Here is a 19240-nt window from a genome sequence, read left to right as displayed (position 1 = left end):
TATTTTGTTACGCTGGTTATCATAAAAATTTCTCACAATAAGTTAAAAGTGACTTTTTTTTATCTTTTAGGAAAAAAATGCTGAAACAATTACATGATTAAGGGTTGGTTTAATTATTGTATTGGTCTCTATAGTTTCATAAAATTTTTTATTAGGTTCCTGTATTTTTTTTCTTTTAATTGAGTCCTTGTACCAATTTTTTTAATTGGATTTCTGCATTTTTTTTCTTTTATTTGGGTTCCTACACTAATTTTTTTTGTTAATTGGGTCCTATAAAATTAAGCCAGTTACTACTAAAAAGAACCTAATCAAAATAAAAATTGATATAAGAACTTAATTAAAAAAATATATAAAAAATTTAATTAAAAATTTTATAAAACTATAGACCAATAGAGTAATTAAACCTTAAGAGTTTCTTCAAATGTGGATAATTAATGTATAACACTGTTAAATTATAAGCTCTAAAAAAATAGTAACTCAATTTAAGTAAAAAATTAATGCCTTCTGAATATTATGGGAAAAATACTAAAGGCTTTAAATAATTCAACATGCAAACCTTTTTCATCTATACGGCGAGTCGGCGAGTTAGTGGTCAAATTCAAAAGCAAGCAAAAATAAAGAATAAAAGGAAAAAGAAGCGCCAAGATGAACTGAATTACTGAAATGTGATGATGAATCAATTAACTCCACAAGCTTCAGAGATTTATGCACTTCATACGCCAGTTACATGCAACAAACAAAGCTATATATATTGACCAAACCTTTGAATCTCATGTAGCGAGCCTCCCGAAAATCCAAACCCATTTCCACCCCCTGGTTCCTTCTAACGTCCCAAGAATAAGGAAAGAAAAATATAACAAAAAAAAAAAAAGAAAAGAAAGAAAAGATGCTGAAAGCGGTGGCGCCACTGTTCAACCGTCACAACAACAGGCACTCCTCGCGCCCCTTCAAAGACTACTACAACGAGTGGTTCAGCACTCTTAAGCACAACCTCCTCCCACTCCTCCGCCGCTCCATCTCCGGCGACTCCCTCACCGTCCTCTCCACCCACGTGGAGCTCATCCACCAGCACTTCCACTCCTTCTATTACACCCTCGACTCAGCCGCCACCTCCGACCCCTCCCTCCTCCTCAACCAAGACTGGCGCAACTCCCTCGAGAAGCCCCTCCTCTGGCTCGGCGACCTCACCCCCTTCCTCTTCACCAACCTCGCCCGCTCCTTCCTCGATGAATTCCAAGACTCCGATTCTAACCCAAGCTCTAACCCCAACCCTAACCCTAATTATTCCTCTTCTCCTCCTTTAATCCCCGATCTTCGGGAATCTTTCGATCCCTACGACCGTCCATGGCAGGTCGCTATGGCGTGGCGAAACGCTTCCGAGGCCTTAACCACTCGCATGGACCAAATCGAGTGTGGGTTGCGCGTCATTGTTCCCACCCTCACGGAACGAATGCGATGTGCAGAGGCTACATTTGTTGACCGCGTGGTCAACGATTGGTTTAGGTGTAGGGATAGTAAGGGCGCTGCGATGGTTGCTGTTGGTGCTGACGTCAAGGCTCACATGGAAGAAGTTGTGAGTGTGTTTCTTTATGCCAATAGACTTAGGAGAAGCGTTCTTGTGGATATTATTAGTGCTACCACTGTTTACCAAGCTGCTTTGTTTCTTGAGGCCTTGGCTCAGTTTCTAATTGGGTTTAGGAATCATGATTTGCTCCATGCTGTGGAGCTCAGCAACAACGTCAATAATAATGCTGCTGCCAAAGAATGTCGACCTTGGTGTCACTGATATGATTAACAGAATATGAATATCATCAGCCATTGTATGTTGAAGTTGATGGTAACTGTGTTTAGGCAATGTTCTGTTCTGTGTTTCTTTCGTTCTTTGATTGTTAAAGTTGCTATTGATGTGCAATTACGTTACTGTATTTGGTTTTGATCTCGACTGAAAGATGTCGGGACTTGTAAATTCTTCATTTTTGAGTTTTAAGGGAAAGGATATGTAGAGATCAGAGTGGTTTAATTCTGATATTCAATCTAGCAGTAGTGTTTGTCCTTACTATTAATTTGATTTAGTAGGGTCAGCTGACTTAGCATTTGAGTGTGTGTGGTGCCTTTAAATCCAAGTCAAAGCATGAAGTGGCATGATTTCTTTTCTAATGTAAAAGTCAAGCCTTATGAAAGTCGGTAAATGGTAACCTTTAAAAATAATCAATAGTAATCAGCTCCAACATTTATACGTAAATGTCAAAGGAGTTAACTTATTTTTATATGATTTATTGTCGTTAAAATAAAAAATTTTATGAGCATAAATAAAGATGACCATTAAATAATTTTATTCTATTTAGCATTTAAAAATTTTCAAATTTGATATTGGCATCTCTTTTTGAGTTAATGCTTTTGAGTCCCAATTCCAAATCAAAAATGAATTCACTGATTGCAAAATGCTAATAGGTACTTTAATTATAAATATTTTAAAAATATTACTTTTATTTTAAGAACATTTTTTAAGTGTCGTTAATATTATATTATATAACTATAATAATTGTTAATGGTAGACACCATAACAGATGTACCTTTTATAATTGGTACTAAGTACTAACTACTAAGATAGCCACATTTCTAATATCTATAGAATTATTTAAGTGGTAACCCAAATATTTTAATCATAATTATGTAATTAAAATTTGGCTTATAATTATTTAGTTCTTGTAGAATACCTAGCTACTTTTTTTTTCTAATAAAAGTAGTCTATTTTGTTTTCAATAGTTATTTTGTTACGTTAAAAAATGATGTAATAGGTTAACCACTAGCATATCTTGCCACATTAACAATTTAGTAGGACAAAACAAGTATTTATAAAAATTAAAAAACTTATTTATGTCTTAAAAATAAATAACTAACTTAAAATTCTTATTTAATATTTAATGAGTTGTGGACAAGTGGGTGTATACTTTTGGTCATGTAAAAAATATACTATCTCACTAGATAACAAACTAGGATATCTACTAACTTGAACAATTTTTTCAAATAATTAAAAAATAAAATTAATAATTTATAATTATAAAACCTTGAAAATTAATAAATATTTAATTAATAAATTAATTATTATTTAAAAAAACTAAAAGATTAAATTTTATAGTTTAGAATGAAAAAAATAATTAAAATACAAATTTTGACACAAATTTTTAAAGTTTTAACTCAAAATTAAATCGAACGGATCGAACCGGACCTGATTCGAGCCCAAATCGAACTCATAACCCACCAACACTTAAGAGTGCAGCTCTTCTTCTCTTCCACATATGAAACACACGTTGAAGCATACATTTGGGGGAAGAACATTGATTCCAAACTCTTAATTTGATTTCAAATTCACATAACTTTTGATTTGCATCCGATTGACGAGTCGTCAGTGGCCACGCATTCGTCTTGGAATTCTCTACAAAATCCACCGAACAATTTGGTAATAAAATCACATTTTTTCACCAAGTTCTCTCTTTTTTAGTTTGTAATTTGGATTTTGATAATTGAAAAATTTTGTAATTTTGATAGTTTACTCTAACGATGGATAATCACCGGGTTTTGTTCATTTGAACTGTGGGTAAGGTAAGAAACTCCTATTACCTGGTGAATTTCTAATTTAGTGAACTCTATGTTGATTATAGTGATAATATGTGATATTAGATTGAAATTCACAATTGGTTGAAGTCAAGTTGGTGAAGTGGAGCAAGTGATGCGGGTTTGAGCTTATTGAATTGAGAATTGGAGGAATTGGAGCTTGTGGAGCACAAAATTTTGGTGTTCCGAGCTTAGGGAGGAATCGGCCAAGGTATGGTTTCGGTTTCTTGTAAATAATATATACTATTTCGTGAAAACATAGACTAGATGACCATAAGATAAGTTGTATGATATGGAAGGCTGAAGTTTAGTGACTCGTTGTTAGAAATTGTTGAGTGGGTGGTTGAAATGCATGATGATTGATTATTAATTATTGATGATTGATGAATGATATTGAATTATAATGATGAGCTTTGAAATAAATAATGAATGTAATAAATATTGAATATATATGTGTGTATTTGTGGATGATTGAGTAGTTTGGGTGGTGATATATTGAGGAATGAATGAATTGGGTAAGATTTCACTTTTAGTTATATTTAGTGCTGTTTTGATGGTGAGTTATGAGTTTGAAATGAGGAATTGAAAAGAGTAGGGGATTTTGAAGATTTTGATAACAACTTATTTTTTTACCAAACTTTGATGGGCTATAATTCGGTTTGGGACCCCAAACGTTTTCGAATTTATCTTGAATTAAAATTGGGTCTGTAAAGTTTATTTCGTTCAAAGAACGAACTAAAAATATTTTTTTAGAAAAAAGTTATGCCTATCAGAAGTTTGGTATGTAAAAATAGGTTCTACAAAATTTAATATCTTTTTAACAATTTTGAAGGACTCGCGTACACGAGTACACACGCGACACGACCATTCACTTCTATCTAGGGAGCTCACGTACGCGAGCGGGGCAAATTGTAGTATTGCACCCCCTCGTACGCGAGATCATGCATGCATACGCGGGACTCTGTCTTTGGGAAAAATACAATTTTTGTGATTTTAACTCAATTATAACTTCCAAATCTCCATAGTTACCTTCTAAAGTCCCTAATTTTGTTTCTAATTATAGAAAAAAAGTGTGAACCTATAGAGGGAAGTACTTTGAAAGTGAAGAAAGATTTTGGAGTGATGATTTATAATGAGAAGTGCGAAAATGTTGAAGATATATGAATGATGACAATGTTGAATGAATTTGAGATAAAACGGGAGATGAATTAACGATGATAATGACAATGAATAATTTTGAATGAAGTAAAATACTATATGTTGGCGTGAATGAACTTGATTTGAAATTGTTTTGTGGGGATCGTGGCTATTTACCGCCCACAAGATTTGATATGAAATTGTTTTATGGGATCGTGATTATTTGCTGTCCATGTGTGTGCTGCTTTCCAGTTGAAAATGTCTGTGGGGATCGAGGTGGTTTACCACCCGCATATGATGGAGATCGAGGTGGTTTACCACTCACAAGGTGAGGATCGTGGTATTGTACCGCTCATCAGTTTTCAAGAGAATGATGTATGGGTTAGCTACCGGACATATTGAGTTGGCTATATAACCGACAGATAAGACTCATCAACCATAGGGTAGACATACATCATATGCATATGTGTGTTTTGTTTGATTGTACTTTAATTAGGCTTGTCTATGTGATTATTATGCTTACCTGCTATATTTGCTACCTGTTGTATCTGTATCCTACTTGTGTTTGCTTTCTCTGTATTGATTGTCTGTGCAACGGGGTTTTGGAAGATTGAAAGAAGGTGAGAAGTTGAGTGAATAAGTAGAACTGAGTTAGACTTAGGAACCTTAGATAGCTCACCTTGTATTACAGTTTTAAACTTTAATTCTAAGCTTTATATCTGAGTGTCAGAATTCTAGGATCGCCTCTGACTTTTCTGGGACCTTATATCTTATGTACGTGGGCACCTTTACCATGTTGAGAACCTACAGTTCTCATTCCATACATGTTACTATTTTTTTCAGATGCAGGCCGGGAGACACGGTAATGAGCATTCTAGAGACCTTCTGGTGGCGAAGAGCTATATTTTGGGTTTAGCATTATGTTCTGCTTGTATATATATTTACATAGTTGTTCTCCGTTCCTTGTATTTTGTACTTATTCCATCTTATAGGTTGACTTGTTATTTGTATTTTGGAATTGTAATATATATATATGTGTGTGTGTGTGTGTGTGTGTGTGTGTGTGTGTTTTAAACCTTTCTTTTAAACTTGCTTATTGTAACACCCTAATATACAGATCCTTATGCTCGAGACATAAGTCAATGATATTAAGGTGGTACGACTCTCAAGGTGGATTATAATACATAATTATATATATGTTGAAAGGAAATACTAAACAAGAAGCCTGAAAATGAGTAAAATAAAATTGTGAAATCGTAACACTCACGTATTGAAGCATAAGAAAATTCAACGCGTTCAGCTAACGGATGAAATAACTAAAGCATATAAGGAAGAAATAGAATAGAACAGAATAGACATAAATGTAAGTATACTAGCCATTAGTCGCGACCTGCGAAGTTTAGGTCAACTAGGGTTACATAGTTAAAATAGTTGACCACAGAAAATTATATCTCTTCCAAAATACATCAAAGCCTCTATAGGCAAGTTTTAAAAGATTACATACATACATGATAGTTGGTTTTACAAAATAAGAGGAGAGATCTAAAAGCACAAAACAGAAATCAGATAAACTTTGCCGTCATTCAGACGAATCCAATTCACTACTGAGTGCTAGTACCTGCATCTAAAAAACAGAAAATATATACGGAATCAGAACGCCCGACCCATAGGTTCCCAGTATGGTAAAAGTACCAAATAAATACAATGCACTATAATATAAACTCACTAAGCATCTTAAACTTCTTATCTCGTCATATCCATCCTAAATACTCACAAATCTATAACTTGGCAACTATCATAGGGAATTCTAATCTAACACAATATCCTTCATACAGACAAGTAATACACAAGTAAGACAAGTAAGACAATTATCAATTAATCATGAAACATGTACAATTAGGCAAACCTAAACAATTCAAACATATGCAAATGATGCATGCCTGTCCTACTGGCCGTAAGCTCACGTGTCGGTTACTTTGCCAGAACTCGACACATCCGGTAGCTAACCCAGATATCATCTCTAACATGTCTCCACACTCTTGAGATATAGTGCCTGTCACACTCTCGGGATATAATTCCTGTCACACTCATGGGATATAGTGCCTGTCGCATTTCCTAGGACAAAGTGCTCCCACACTTTTGGGATATATCGCCCGCTATGCCACGCTCTTGGGATATAGTGCCCGTCACACTCATGGGATATAGTGTCCGACACACTTCCCAGGGTAAGGTGCTCCCACACTCTTGGAATATAGCGACCGCCATACCATGCTCTTGGGATATAGTGCCCGACACACTTATGAGATATAGTACTCGACACACCTTACAACAGAGAGAAACTCATATACATTCTCATCATCAATCATTCCTCAATCATGTCTCATAATCACATTCATTTATTCATGATAGTCTCAATCATCACCTATCAGGGATATAGTACCCAACACACTCTTGGGATATAGTGTCTGTCACACTCCCCAACCACATTCACTACTTATCATTACCACCCTTGTACCCTCTCCCGTACACTCACATTTCATCAATTCATATCTCAATTCAATCTGAGGTTCATCATTCACTTCTCATTCAATATTACCAACACCTCATTACTTAATTACTCGCTTTATTCACACTTTTCAATTCCAACCCCCCTATTTCAAAATCTCTCATCACCTATAAGTCACCATTCCTTCCTAGTTCAACCCCCTTCATTACCATTACTATTCAATTCTAAGGTCTTAGAGAATGAAGATAGAGGTTTAGAAGTTCAAAATTTGGTTTTAAAACATAAAACTCATATTTGCTGAAAATAGGGCCATGCGTACGCATGGGCCACGCGTACATGTCGGGGTGCGTTTGGCCCATCATGCGTACGCATACACATGCCCGTGTACGCATACATGCCAGACAGAAATGACCCTTCGTGTATGGAGCGGTTCGCATACGCATACAGTGCAGACCAATTAAAATGGCTAAGTCTACAGAATTTTAGCCTTACATACCGAATTTTTGGCGCGCATAACTTTCTCGTTTTAAAACATTTTTCTCTGTTCTTCAAATAGCATAAACTTTATGGACCCAATTTTCATATGAAATAAGTTTAAAACAATTTGGGAGTCTGGAAGCCGAGTTATGCCTCGCCAAAGTTCTGCCAAAAATCAAATTTTCACAAAATCTTCTAAACCTTTATTTGCATAAAATTTCATTCTCAAACCAAAGTTTCTCAACCTAAAACAACCCAGTTTCCAAAAAAAAAAATCCTTCCTTACCCTCATCACCCCTCTCTTTACATATCAATATCAAATTCTATCAATTTCAAACCAACAAATTCACAATTAACCAATATTATTCATAAATCAACAATTAATTATTATCATTATTCATAATCATCATCCAAATCACCAATCATCAATCATATACTTACGTCCTTACCTCGTTCTGGCCTTCGGCCCAAATTCACGGCCTTCAGCCCAATATTTTATCAAATCAATATAACTTATAAACACATAATCATTATCTAACACCAATATCAATTTCATAAATACAGTATCAATTTCCTTCATGCATCCTCTACATGCATCAATCCATCCAAACATATCATTCAAGCTTAATCATAGGGACATCTAACCTAGGAATTCACATCATATTACACGGTACTGAAATGAAACTTAAACTGTACCTTAGCCGATTCCTCGTAAAACCCAAAGATAACCCAACTAAGCAAGTTCACAAGCTCCAGCGCCAAAATTCAGCATCCAAGGGTCCAGCTAAGCTTCCATCTTCACAATCTTACTCCACACACTACAAGAAAAAGCAATATTTGTAACAAAAAATCAAAATTTTAAAACAAAAGGATTTTGTAACAAAAAAGGGGCCGTTGCAGTATGTCCCGTTACAAAACGTTTTTGTAACAAAAAATAGAACTGCTATAATTCATAGTGATATTTTGAAACAAATTTTTCTGATACAAAAAATCAGAAGTCGTTACAAAAGTGGTAACAAATTTTGATCATCAAGGTATTTTTTGTAACAATCTATTTTTTCCTATCATTAAATTTTGTTACAAAATGTAACTTGATTTTGTAACCTTTTTTTCTTTTAGTTACAAAAGCAAAATAATTATTTTGTAACAAATTTTTTTAATACAAATTGCATGCATAATTTACTAAATTTTTTTTAATTAACTAATATATTAACTATTTTACTAAATAAGTCTACATTTATATAATATGTAAAAACATACCTAATTCAAACATGTCTCATTTAGCTAAAATTGTTTTAAAACAAAATATTAGTGAGTACATTGATGGGTTCTACAAGTTATATGTCTTGCACAAGTTCAACCAAAAGTTAAAAGTTCTAACATAGATTAGTGTCTCTATGAATCAAAATATTCTTGAGCCCTCAAGGTAGCATGTGGTCACCATTTCAATACTCATGTAAATAAGAAAAACCGAAAATTAGAAACAATATATAACACTAATTATAATTTTTTTCATTAAGTTTTATCCAAAATGTTCAAAAAAATTTGGGCAAAACCTCCCCTAAAACTTGGATATTTTCACCGTCTACGATTCCAACAAAAACAACCAATTCACAACTTATTTCTCAGCCAATACACAACCAAATTTAGGCATGAAGTTAAAATGAACTTGAATATGCCATATAACTAACTATTAACAACTGTGCTCCTTTACTCTTGCCCTTTGTATTGTATCACAACATAAGGATCTATTTTTTCTATTAAACACAAAAAATAAATTATAAACGCTGGTTAGCATATTTATTAGCATAGTTAGAATTGCACAACTTGAACATAGTTAGAATGTTTATTAAATAATACCATCCATTTGAGTATTAAAAGGGAAAGAATTAGCACAAAAGAAAACTTAGGAGAATATATAAAACCAAGTATAACATATTCAGATTTTTTGGTAAGTATAACAAATAGTAACACATGACACTTGGTATTTATATAAAAACAAGTAAAAAATATCCAGATTCTTTGGTAAGCCAGAGCATCTAGTGTATAACGACAATTAACATACTAGTTACTGAACAAATTCAATCAAGAAAAGGAAAACAGCAAAACAAAACAAGATAATGATGGAAATTAAAGAACCAAAGTTCATTTTTCTTCCAAGAACAATAATTGGATTAGTTCTGTTGTGTGCATGTTGAAATTAAACTTGTATTGTAATACTATTTTTTGTGAACCTTTTCTTCTGATTTCTTAGCTGGTCACCATCTCTTCTCTTTAAAGGCACAAAGGCACTAACTAAGTACTTTTCTACGGTTGGTAGAGAATAGCTTAGAAGAATAATCAACTTTGTTTCAAAAAGCACCTAAACAGAACTCTCTTTTTGTCTTAAAATATTTGAGAAACACCTAAACCTCTACTCATCACTGTATGCCCCAAAACACAAACATGAAAGCATTTTTTGACCACTTCACTCACTCAATACCCAATTCCTCTTATTATTTATGCTAAAGTTATGCATTTGTTGTCTTCATTTTATGTTTAGGCACCATCATTGTAAACACAGAAAAAAAAGCAATCAATCAGCTTTATTTGTATTATCATTCCATAACGAAATTGCATCAACAAAATTAAATTAACAAAGGTGAAAGCATATTTAGTTATTTACAAAATCAAACGGAGAGACCAATAAATCTCTAATAGCATAAATTAGAGAAAATAAAATCTATCCATAAAAAATGAAAGGAAAACTAAAAATTGATTGATTACTGGTAATAAACGAGGCAAAAGTTAGTTGGCACAAAATCGGGAGCAATACAGTTTACACGAGTGTTTAGGGCCATCTCAGCAGCCAAGGCCTATGCAGCATATTACAAATAATTATCAGACTTAAAAACAAGAAGATATATGCAGTTTTGTTAGATGTTCAAGGAACCCTTTGCAGGGCAAGTGAAGTACCTACTTTGGTAAGTCCAAAAAGGGCTGTTTTGGTCACTCCATACATAGACATAGAAACAGGAGGATTGAAGCCGGCGATGGAGGGCTGTTTTGGGTTATGGAGATCCTGAATGGTTATAGGACGAATAATTTGTTTTTCTAATTTTTTGAAAATGGGTTTGACGTCATATTTATTGCTAAGGACAAGATTTTTGGGCTTTTTTTCTTTTTGTAAAGATTTTTTTAATTTAAAAAGAAAGTCTTTCTTTTGTTCTGGATCACCAATAGCCTCTATCACATCAAATAAGAGATCTTGATCTTTGGATAAAACATTAATCTCCTTAACATTAGAATCTGAGGATGATCCAATATCATCAACTTGGACATTATTAATATCATTCGAAGATTTCGGTCCAGAATCATCATCTGAACTTTCAATTAAAAGATCGTTCATCTGTTCCTCAATCTGAGGATCAACGTTCAGATTATTAATCTTTCTTTTTAACCTACAGTATTTGCTAATATGTCTGGATTTTTTACATGTCTAGCAAATAATGGGGTTTTTCTGGGGATACTTTTGGAAATTCTTTTGAAATTTTTTTTCATTCTTAAGTTTTTGAAAATGTTTTCTAGGTCTCCTGAAATTCTTTTTAGGATTAGGTTTAAAAACTTTTCAGTTGGATGACCTTCTAGATTTCCTTGGATGACAAGCAGAAAGACTAAATTGTTCACAAAAAAGTTCCTAAATCGATACGATTTTGTGCTTTCTCATGAGCAAGTTGCTGTTGGATTTTATCATCTTGATAGATCTTTAGAGCAACTTTTTGGATGAAAGAAATAATTTGACTATAACTTAACGCATCATAGGGAATTATCCCATCTCGAGTTAAGCTGCGAATTTTGTCCATTACTTTATCTCCCAGGGATTTGGAAAGTCCGGCTAGGAATTTTTTTTTCCAGAAAGGTTGTTGACTGTCTTCTCTAGTATAGACCCTAGTAAGAAAGGTGTCCTTGTACCATCTGAAGTCAGACAAAGTTTTGTTTCTGAGATTAGAAAGTAATTCAGCAGAACGATCTTTCTAAATAGATGGATCACCGATGAAATGGCTTGCTATTGTAAAGATTAAGGTGTTAACTGCATCAGGGATAGGTTCCCCGTCATCTCCAATGATGGGTTCATTTTGATCATTAACCTTTATAGCAGAAAAGATTGATTATTTTTGGTTATCAAAAAGGTAATTATACCACCAACCTTTGAGTTGACCAGAGAATCCAAAAACAATAACATTGGCTACTGCTTCCTCAGAGGTTTCATGAGCAGCTTGATATGTTGTGTCTACCATGGTCATATGCTGAAGCATGCTCATGATGTTGTATTCAGTTTTGCCATCTATGTTCTATTCATAGACATTATTGGCATTGAAGCTGAAAAAACCTAGTTCCCTTTCTTCGAGAGCTAGGTCAAGGGCAGATACGCGATTATAACTACATGCAGAAGGTTTAGTTAAACCCTTCCACTTATTCATAGAATTGGTCATGATTGGGCTAATTTTGAGGAATGATTTGTCAGAATCATTGCTTTGGTCCGAGGAAGACTCATTAGAGTCTTGGTTGAGAGCATTAATGGCTTTGGATGCACGAGTTTGTATCCGAGATGTAGATTCACCAGAGTTTGTAGGAGTTTCAGGGACAGTACTAAGACGATTTAAAAGTTGATCAATCTTTTGCATGACTTCAGAATCACTATATTTTTGTTTTAAAATAGAAGTTTGAAGACTCTGTTTAGCCTTGCTACTCATCTTGAAAGGTTTAAAAAGATGTTTTTCAATAGTTTTAGAAGTAGAGGCTTCATGGATATTTTTCAAAGACAAAAGAGATCCTAAAGATGAAAGGTTGTCACCCAAACATTGTAGAAACCTATTAGTATAATTTAATTGCTCAAAGAGATTTTTAATATCTTTTGGGGCGACAGCTTCATCTACATTTTTTGTTTTAAATGGAGAGGCTATAACTAGGTTATGTCCTTCCATATTTGAAATAACAAAAGATCATTTTGGAGGAAACTCATATCTGATTAAATTTCAATCTTTAACTTTCCAGGTTGAAATAACATTCGCTAATGATGAAAGTTTTTTATTTTTAAAAGGATTATTGATATTATTTTTAATGGAATAAGCATGAAACCATTCAAAGAAAGGAATATGCATTCTGACCTCATTGAGAAAATTGTAATACTTTTCTTTAAATGATGAGATTTGAGAAGCTGTATATGTATGTAAATACTATTCTCTATGGAGATCATACTCCTTAGAGTAAAGATTTTTATGTAAAGTTTCTTTGTTTATAGCAAATTCTGTGTTATTCATGGGCATCATCATTCAAATAAGAGTATGTTGGAGATTGAACAGATTGTAATTCAACATCATCATCAGTTTGATAAAATGGTTGAGAAATGTTTAAATTATTTTGTACCCCTGAAATATTAATTCCAAAATTTACAGATCTGGGAATTTTACTTGAAAACTGAGATTGTGAAGTCACAGAAAAAGATCTTCTTACTAAAGCAAAATTATTAGATGTTTCTATTTCAGATCTGGAGGAAAAATAGCTTCGTCTGTCAAAGAAAATCTCTACTTTTCCTGATTCATCCTGATTTATCTCTCGTAAGAGAGGTGCCTGTCTAGGTTGCATTGGAATGACTCGATCAATTGAACATGACTGGGGAAGGTCAATTTTATCCCACTTTATGAGCCTTGGGACCGTGACGTTGGCCTTTGTCATGTCTGTGACAAACAAAGTGGTTTCAAAACTCTTGAATCACAACTTTCCAAACCAAGGGTTCAAGATGAAACAAAAAATCTTTTAAACCAAATTGAAAAGTCTATCTGTTCAGATTTGCCTCATGCTTTCTGGAAAAGGAAAGAACACATTGTTGATCTTCCTTATGAAAAAGATTTTAAAGAATCACAAATCCCTACAAAAGCTCGCCCCATTCAAATGAATGAGCAGCTTTTGCAGCATTGTCAAAAGGATATTAAAGATCTTTTGGATAAAGGATTAATTCATCCAAGTAAGAGTCCTTGGTCTTGCTCAGCTTTTTATGTCAACAAGCAAGCTGAGATAGTACGAGGAACTCCCAGGCTTGTCATTAATTACAAACATTTAAATCAAGCTTTACAATGGATTCGTTATCCTATCCCAAACAAAAAGGATTTGCTCAATAGGCTAAACTCAGCAAATATCTTTTCAAAATTTGACATGAAATCTGGTTTTTGGAAAATCCAAATCAAAGAATCTGACAGATATAAAACTACATTTACAGTTCTATTTGGTCAATATGAATGGAATGTAATGCCTTTTGGTCTGAAAAATGCTCCTTCTGAATTCCAAAAAATCATGAACGACATTTTCAACCCATATTCAAACTTTGCAATCGTGTACATAGATGATGTCTTAATCTTTTCTCAAACCTTAGAAAAACACTTCAAACATGTTAAAACTTTTATGTACATCATCCAGAAAAACGGACTTGCTGTTTCTAAATAAAAAATTGTCATTTTTCAAACAAAAATCCATTTTCTTGGCCATATGATTTCTCAAGGAACAATAACTCCAATTGAAAGATCAATTTTGTTTGCAGAAAAATTTTCAGACTATATCCTTGATAAACCTCAGCTCCAAAGGTTCCTAGGATGTCTTAATTATGTTTCAGAATTCATCCCAAATCTTAACAATCTTATTAAGCCTCTTCATGACAGGCTTAAGAAAAATCCTCCGCCATGGACAGACAAACATTCTGAAATCATCATATTTCTTAAAACCAAAGTTTGCAATCTTCCTTGTCTTTACCTACCTGTTCCTCATGCATTCAAAATAGTTGAAACAAATACATATGATTTAGGATATGATGGTATCTTAAAACAAAAATTGTATGATAAAGAATGTATCATTGCATTTACATCCAACATTGGAATAGTACTCAACAAATCTATTCCACAACCAAAAAGGAAATTTTAGCCATAGTTTTATGCATCACAAAATTTCAATCTGACTTACTCAATCAAAAATTTTTAGTCCGAGTTGATTGCAAATTGGCTAAAGAAGTTTTACAAAAAGATGTTAAAAATCTTGCATCAAAACAAATTTTTGCCAGGTGGCAAGCTATATTAAGCGTTTTTTATTTTGATATTGAGCATATCAAGGGCAACTCAAACTCTCTCCCTGACTTTCTCACACGTGAATATTTGCAGGGAGTTAAACAAAGTCAAGATGCCTAAAAAGGCAATCATCGCCTCTTCAAGAGGGAGAGGCAAAGGCATTCGATTAGCCCTTACAGGGCCGTCCAGGCAATCTCAATCAGATAATGAATCTGGGTCTTCTACCCAACAACCCAGCAAAAAATCAACCCAATAATCTATTGAACCATCTACCAATCAAGCCAAACAAACCAAGGCAGATTACGCCTTCCCAATCCAAACCCTTATGGCCTTACAAGACCAAGGTGTCACCAAACTCAACAAAAAATCTTGGGCTGATATATATAGTGAGTCAGATGAAGAAATTGACCTGACCCAACTCATATTCTGAGTAGCCAATAAAAAGTAATCGCACACAAACCAAAAGAAAAAGCCATAGCCCTAACACCACAAACATCCTCAATCACAGCAAAAACACAAAAGGCCCAAATCAATTATATCCCTACCAACAAAATTTCAAACATTATCCAAATGGAGCCTGAATTTTGGGATGAATTGCCAAACAAAGTTATCCCAAAAATCTTTCCTACTGGATTCCATTTCAAACCAATCTCACCCAATAAAACTCGCCAATTTTATGAGTTCATCTTAATAGATACTAACTCAGTATCTATTAAACACTATAAGGACAAAAAATCCTGAACTTATAACCTATTTTACAATCCAAATCCTCAGAGTCATGACCCCAAAGCAATTTGGCAACAATCTAAACAAAAATCAAAAGTTTTCTCAAAATTATGACCCAATAGATTTTAATTATTGGGACTACATGGAGGTTTGGACTAAAGTATTTTGGTTCCAAAATACTCAGTATAGACATTCATGGCTAATTTATTTCAAAAGAAATTTAAACTATGTTTTTTTAAATTGGTTCTACCAATGGTGGGACTCCTTTGGACCAATTCCAGAAATCCTACCCTCACCTACTGATGAAGGGTATAAACTATTTCATTCAAAATTCGACAAACAAAAAACATGCATACTTGTAATGTTAAAATTTTTCTCAGTCTTCTCATTGTCATCGGTTTTCTCGTGGCGATACCAATATATAAAACCAGACCATCCTAAAGCATTCCCAGATTTACAAAGGCATGCTTATGTCAAATGGTGGTCTCAATTTTATTCTTCAGTGGCCTACCCAGAAAATGTCAGAGAATGACTCAAAACCAATCCCAAGAGTAAAAAAATCTCAGACCCAGAAATGGCTTCGTTTCTCAATCAAAAGGTACAAATCCAGGTAGCCCTTGCAGCCTCACAATCGAAAGAATCAATCAATGGAAATTTTTAGCAGATCCTTCACTTACTTCAGGAAGATGAAGAATCCTCATCTAAAGAAGAAAGTGATGACGAATGTCAAGACAGTCAAGTTAATGAAGATTGTTTCGAAGTTTGTCTAGCTGATGATTAAAACTGAAGTTATTGTAACCGGTACTATGGCTATAGTCTAGGTCATGTTTACCTGTATTGTAGAAACAATAAAATTTTCAATTATAAAAGAAGGCCTCGTTATCATTGTGAGGTACCCTTTCATTTTTACACAATCATAGAGAGAAGTAAGAGAGAGAAGCTCTGAGAGTTTCCTTGTAAGCTCTCCAGCTCTTCTTCTTTCCCCTTCTTCTTTTCAATCAAATCCATTTCAATAAATAAGTAATTTTCTAGTTCTTCATTTTTGTGTTTAATAGTGTTGCTTCTGCATATGTGTGCGGACTACCGCCATATCTAACTTCATACTAACTTGCATATGCGTGTGGACTACCGCCACATCTAACTTCATATTTACTTCCTTGTCTCTGCATCTACATCTTAATTTTTGCATTTTCTATTACGCTTTCTTCCCCTTTCCCTACTTGATTCGCTTCGGGCCATCTGGTATATATATATATATATATATATATATATATATATATATATATAAATACTCTGGCTGGTCTTAGCTCCGCAGATTGAGTCAGAGCTTGTTATCTGTATTTTGAAATTTTGATCTATATGTATATGTTTTAAACCTTCCTTTCAAACTTGCTCATCCATCTATGCGTAACTTTCGTGAGGGATACGATTTTTGTTTTGTTTTTTATTAACTTCTCCTTAAAGACTCCTAGTTACAACTTTCTTCAATTATATTACATTAGTATTTTTATTTTTAGAGGTCATAGCACCTCACCACCTCTAGTTTATGTCCTAGGCATAAAGCTCTGTGTGGTAGAGTGTTACAGTAATCGCTTAATCAACGTGAAGCCCATCTCATCCCCTCTCATCGCGTCGCCAATACCTCATCTTCAACTGTCTGTCGCGCTGCCGCTATCCCTCTACCACAACTCTTTTGTGCATTGTGCGGGACTGACCTGCATCAAAATATCACAAGTTTAAGAAAAAGAAACATCCAAAGTTAAACAAAAAAAGCATTTAATTTAAGAGTAGAAATATTACAAGTTTAACAAAAAATATCCCAAGTGTAACAAAAAATATTCCAAATTTAATAAAAAAATTCCTTTTTAAACAGAAAAAATATCCCATAGTTAGTTTAATAAAAGAAAACATTCCAAGTTTTACAAAAAAAATTCCAAGTGTAACAAAAAAAATCCAAATCTCTTCAAAAAGAAACATCTGAATCCCGCAAAAAAAGAAATATCCGCAAAAAGTGGTAGTATGTTAAAAGAAATATCCAAATCCCCGCAAAAAGAAACATCTGCTTATTATGAAAAAAAATATCGGATCATCAATTACATGTTCTTGCCGAAAAAAGTTTCAAAATAAATGAGAAAATGATAATGGACACAAGTAGTGTTACCTTGCAATCGGCAGCAAACAGCGATAACTGTGCTGCTCGTGTATGCACAAGGTGTAGGGGTGGGAGCTAGCGGACGTAAGTTTGAGGTCGGTGTTAGATTGCACAGTGCAGTGACGCCGCCAAGAAGCTTCCAGTGTGTTTGTTAAAGGTGATGCAAGCAACAGGAGAAGTGATTAATTTTGAGTATTAAAAGATATACTCAAGTTTGAATACACTGATGGCGACTCTAATCAAGTTGTTTTGTTCAAATTTCAATGGTATGATTCAAGTTGTCTAAATAGAACCCGTATTCATAATAACTACAAAATAATTGAAGTCAACCATAGCAAAAAAAACATCGCCGTTATGATTCTTTCATTGTCGCTCAAGAAGCTAAACAAGTTCACTTCTTACTTTATCCTAAAAATTGCAAGTCTATATGGCGTGTTATTGTAAACACTATACCAAAAGGTTGACTTGAAACCAACCATGTAGATGAAGATGAGAAAGAGGATGGTGATGTAGCTTATCAAGTGGATGAGAGCAATCTTTCTAGGATTTCTAACACTGAGCTTCCTATTAGTCTTAAGCCTCCATTTGGAAAGAACCGTATTGTTGAATTGTCCATCAGTTCTAGTTTTGCAGCTAATCAAAATGAATATGATGATGTTACAGACTTTGATGATGATAACGATTTTTAACAAGGTAACCAATTTTAATATTGGACTTGTTTTTAATATTGTTTCAGCTTGTATTGTTTGAATGTGTATTGCATATTATTGTATATTTTTAATAGGGTTAATCTTTAAAATATATGTAGGTCATGGCTCCTCGGGTCAAAGATAAATGTGTTAATAGTCGTAGAGGATCACGCACCACTACCGCAATCCCTATTATCACCACCTCCACCTTTTCTTGGACTTCGGTTGTGCAAGGTTTTCATTCAGAGATATTTATCTAGCAACCATATTTGATGGTTCCTAATCCAAGCTACATGAGTCCTCTTCTACCAAGTTGCCCTACTACAGGATGTATGAGTCTCCCTCCACCACTCCCTCATCCAATTTCGATTCCTCTTCCACCTCGCAATTCCAATTTATTAGTTAATTTAGAAACACTTGGAAGCTCTAGTACATTTCCTCCATCAGAGACTGTATCGATTTCTAATAGTGTCACAAAATAAAGATTGGTTCCAAATGAAAAAAATAAGGTAAAATTTGATTGCTTGAATTAGAGATATAATTACTTTTTTTAGTTTTGTAACTTATGAATTCTTTAGGAAATTATCAGTTGGTTACTTTTTCTTTCTGGTCCTCAAAAGATTATAGAGATCATTAAGAAATGGTATGATAAATCATATAGAAAATTTGGGGATGTCCCTCTTTCAATAAAGAAGCTTTGGTTTAAGGAGTGGAAGATAAAAGTAACATATATATCATGCAAATCATATAAATTATTCTAAGAACAAAATATGTTATTTTCTTGTCTTATCTTATATTATCACCAATAAGATTATTTTTTTATATCATAGTATCTTTTTTATATGCA

General features: G+C 33.8%; 1 protein-coding gene across 1 annotated transcript; it reads left to right on the top strand.

Annotated features, from left to right (window-relative positions):
- The first annotated feature begins 886 nt into the window (after positions 1–886).
- LOC112777761 (protein INAPERTURATE POLLEN1) lies at positions 887–1786 on the top strand. The gene has a single exon (XM_025822154.1). It carries the CDS (start codon positions 887–889, stop codon positions 1784–1786), a length of 900 nt encoding a protein of 299 aa, XP_025677939.1.
- The last annotated feature ends 17454 nt before the right edge of the window (positions 1787–19240 follow it).

This window comes from Arachis hypogaea, chromosome 3, assembly GCF_003086295.3.
Source record: "Arachis hypogaea cultivar Tifrunner chromosome 3, arahy.Tifrunner.gnm2.J5K5, whole genome shotgun sequence".
Taxonomy (NCBI): domain Eukaryota; kingdom Viridiplantae; phylum Streptophyta; class Magnoliopsida; order Fabales; family Fabaceae; genus Arachis; species Arachis hypogaea.
The sequence above is the reverse complement of the archived record's forward strand: the minus strand, read 5'-3'. Positions and strand labels throughout refer to the sequence as shown.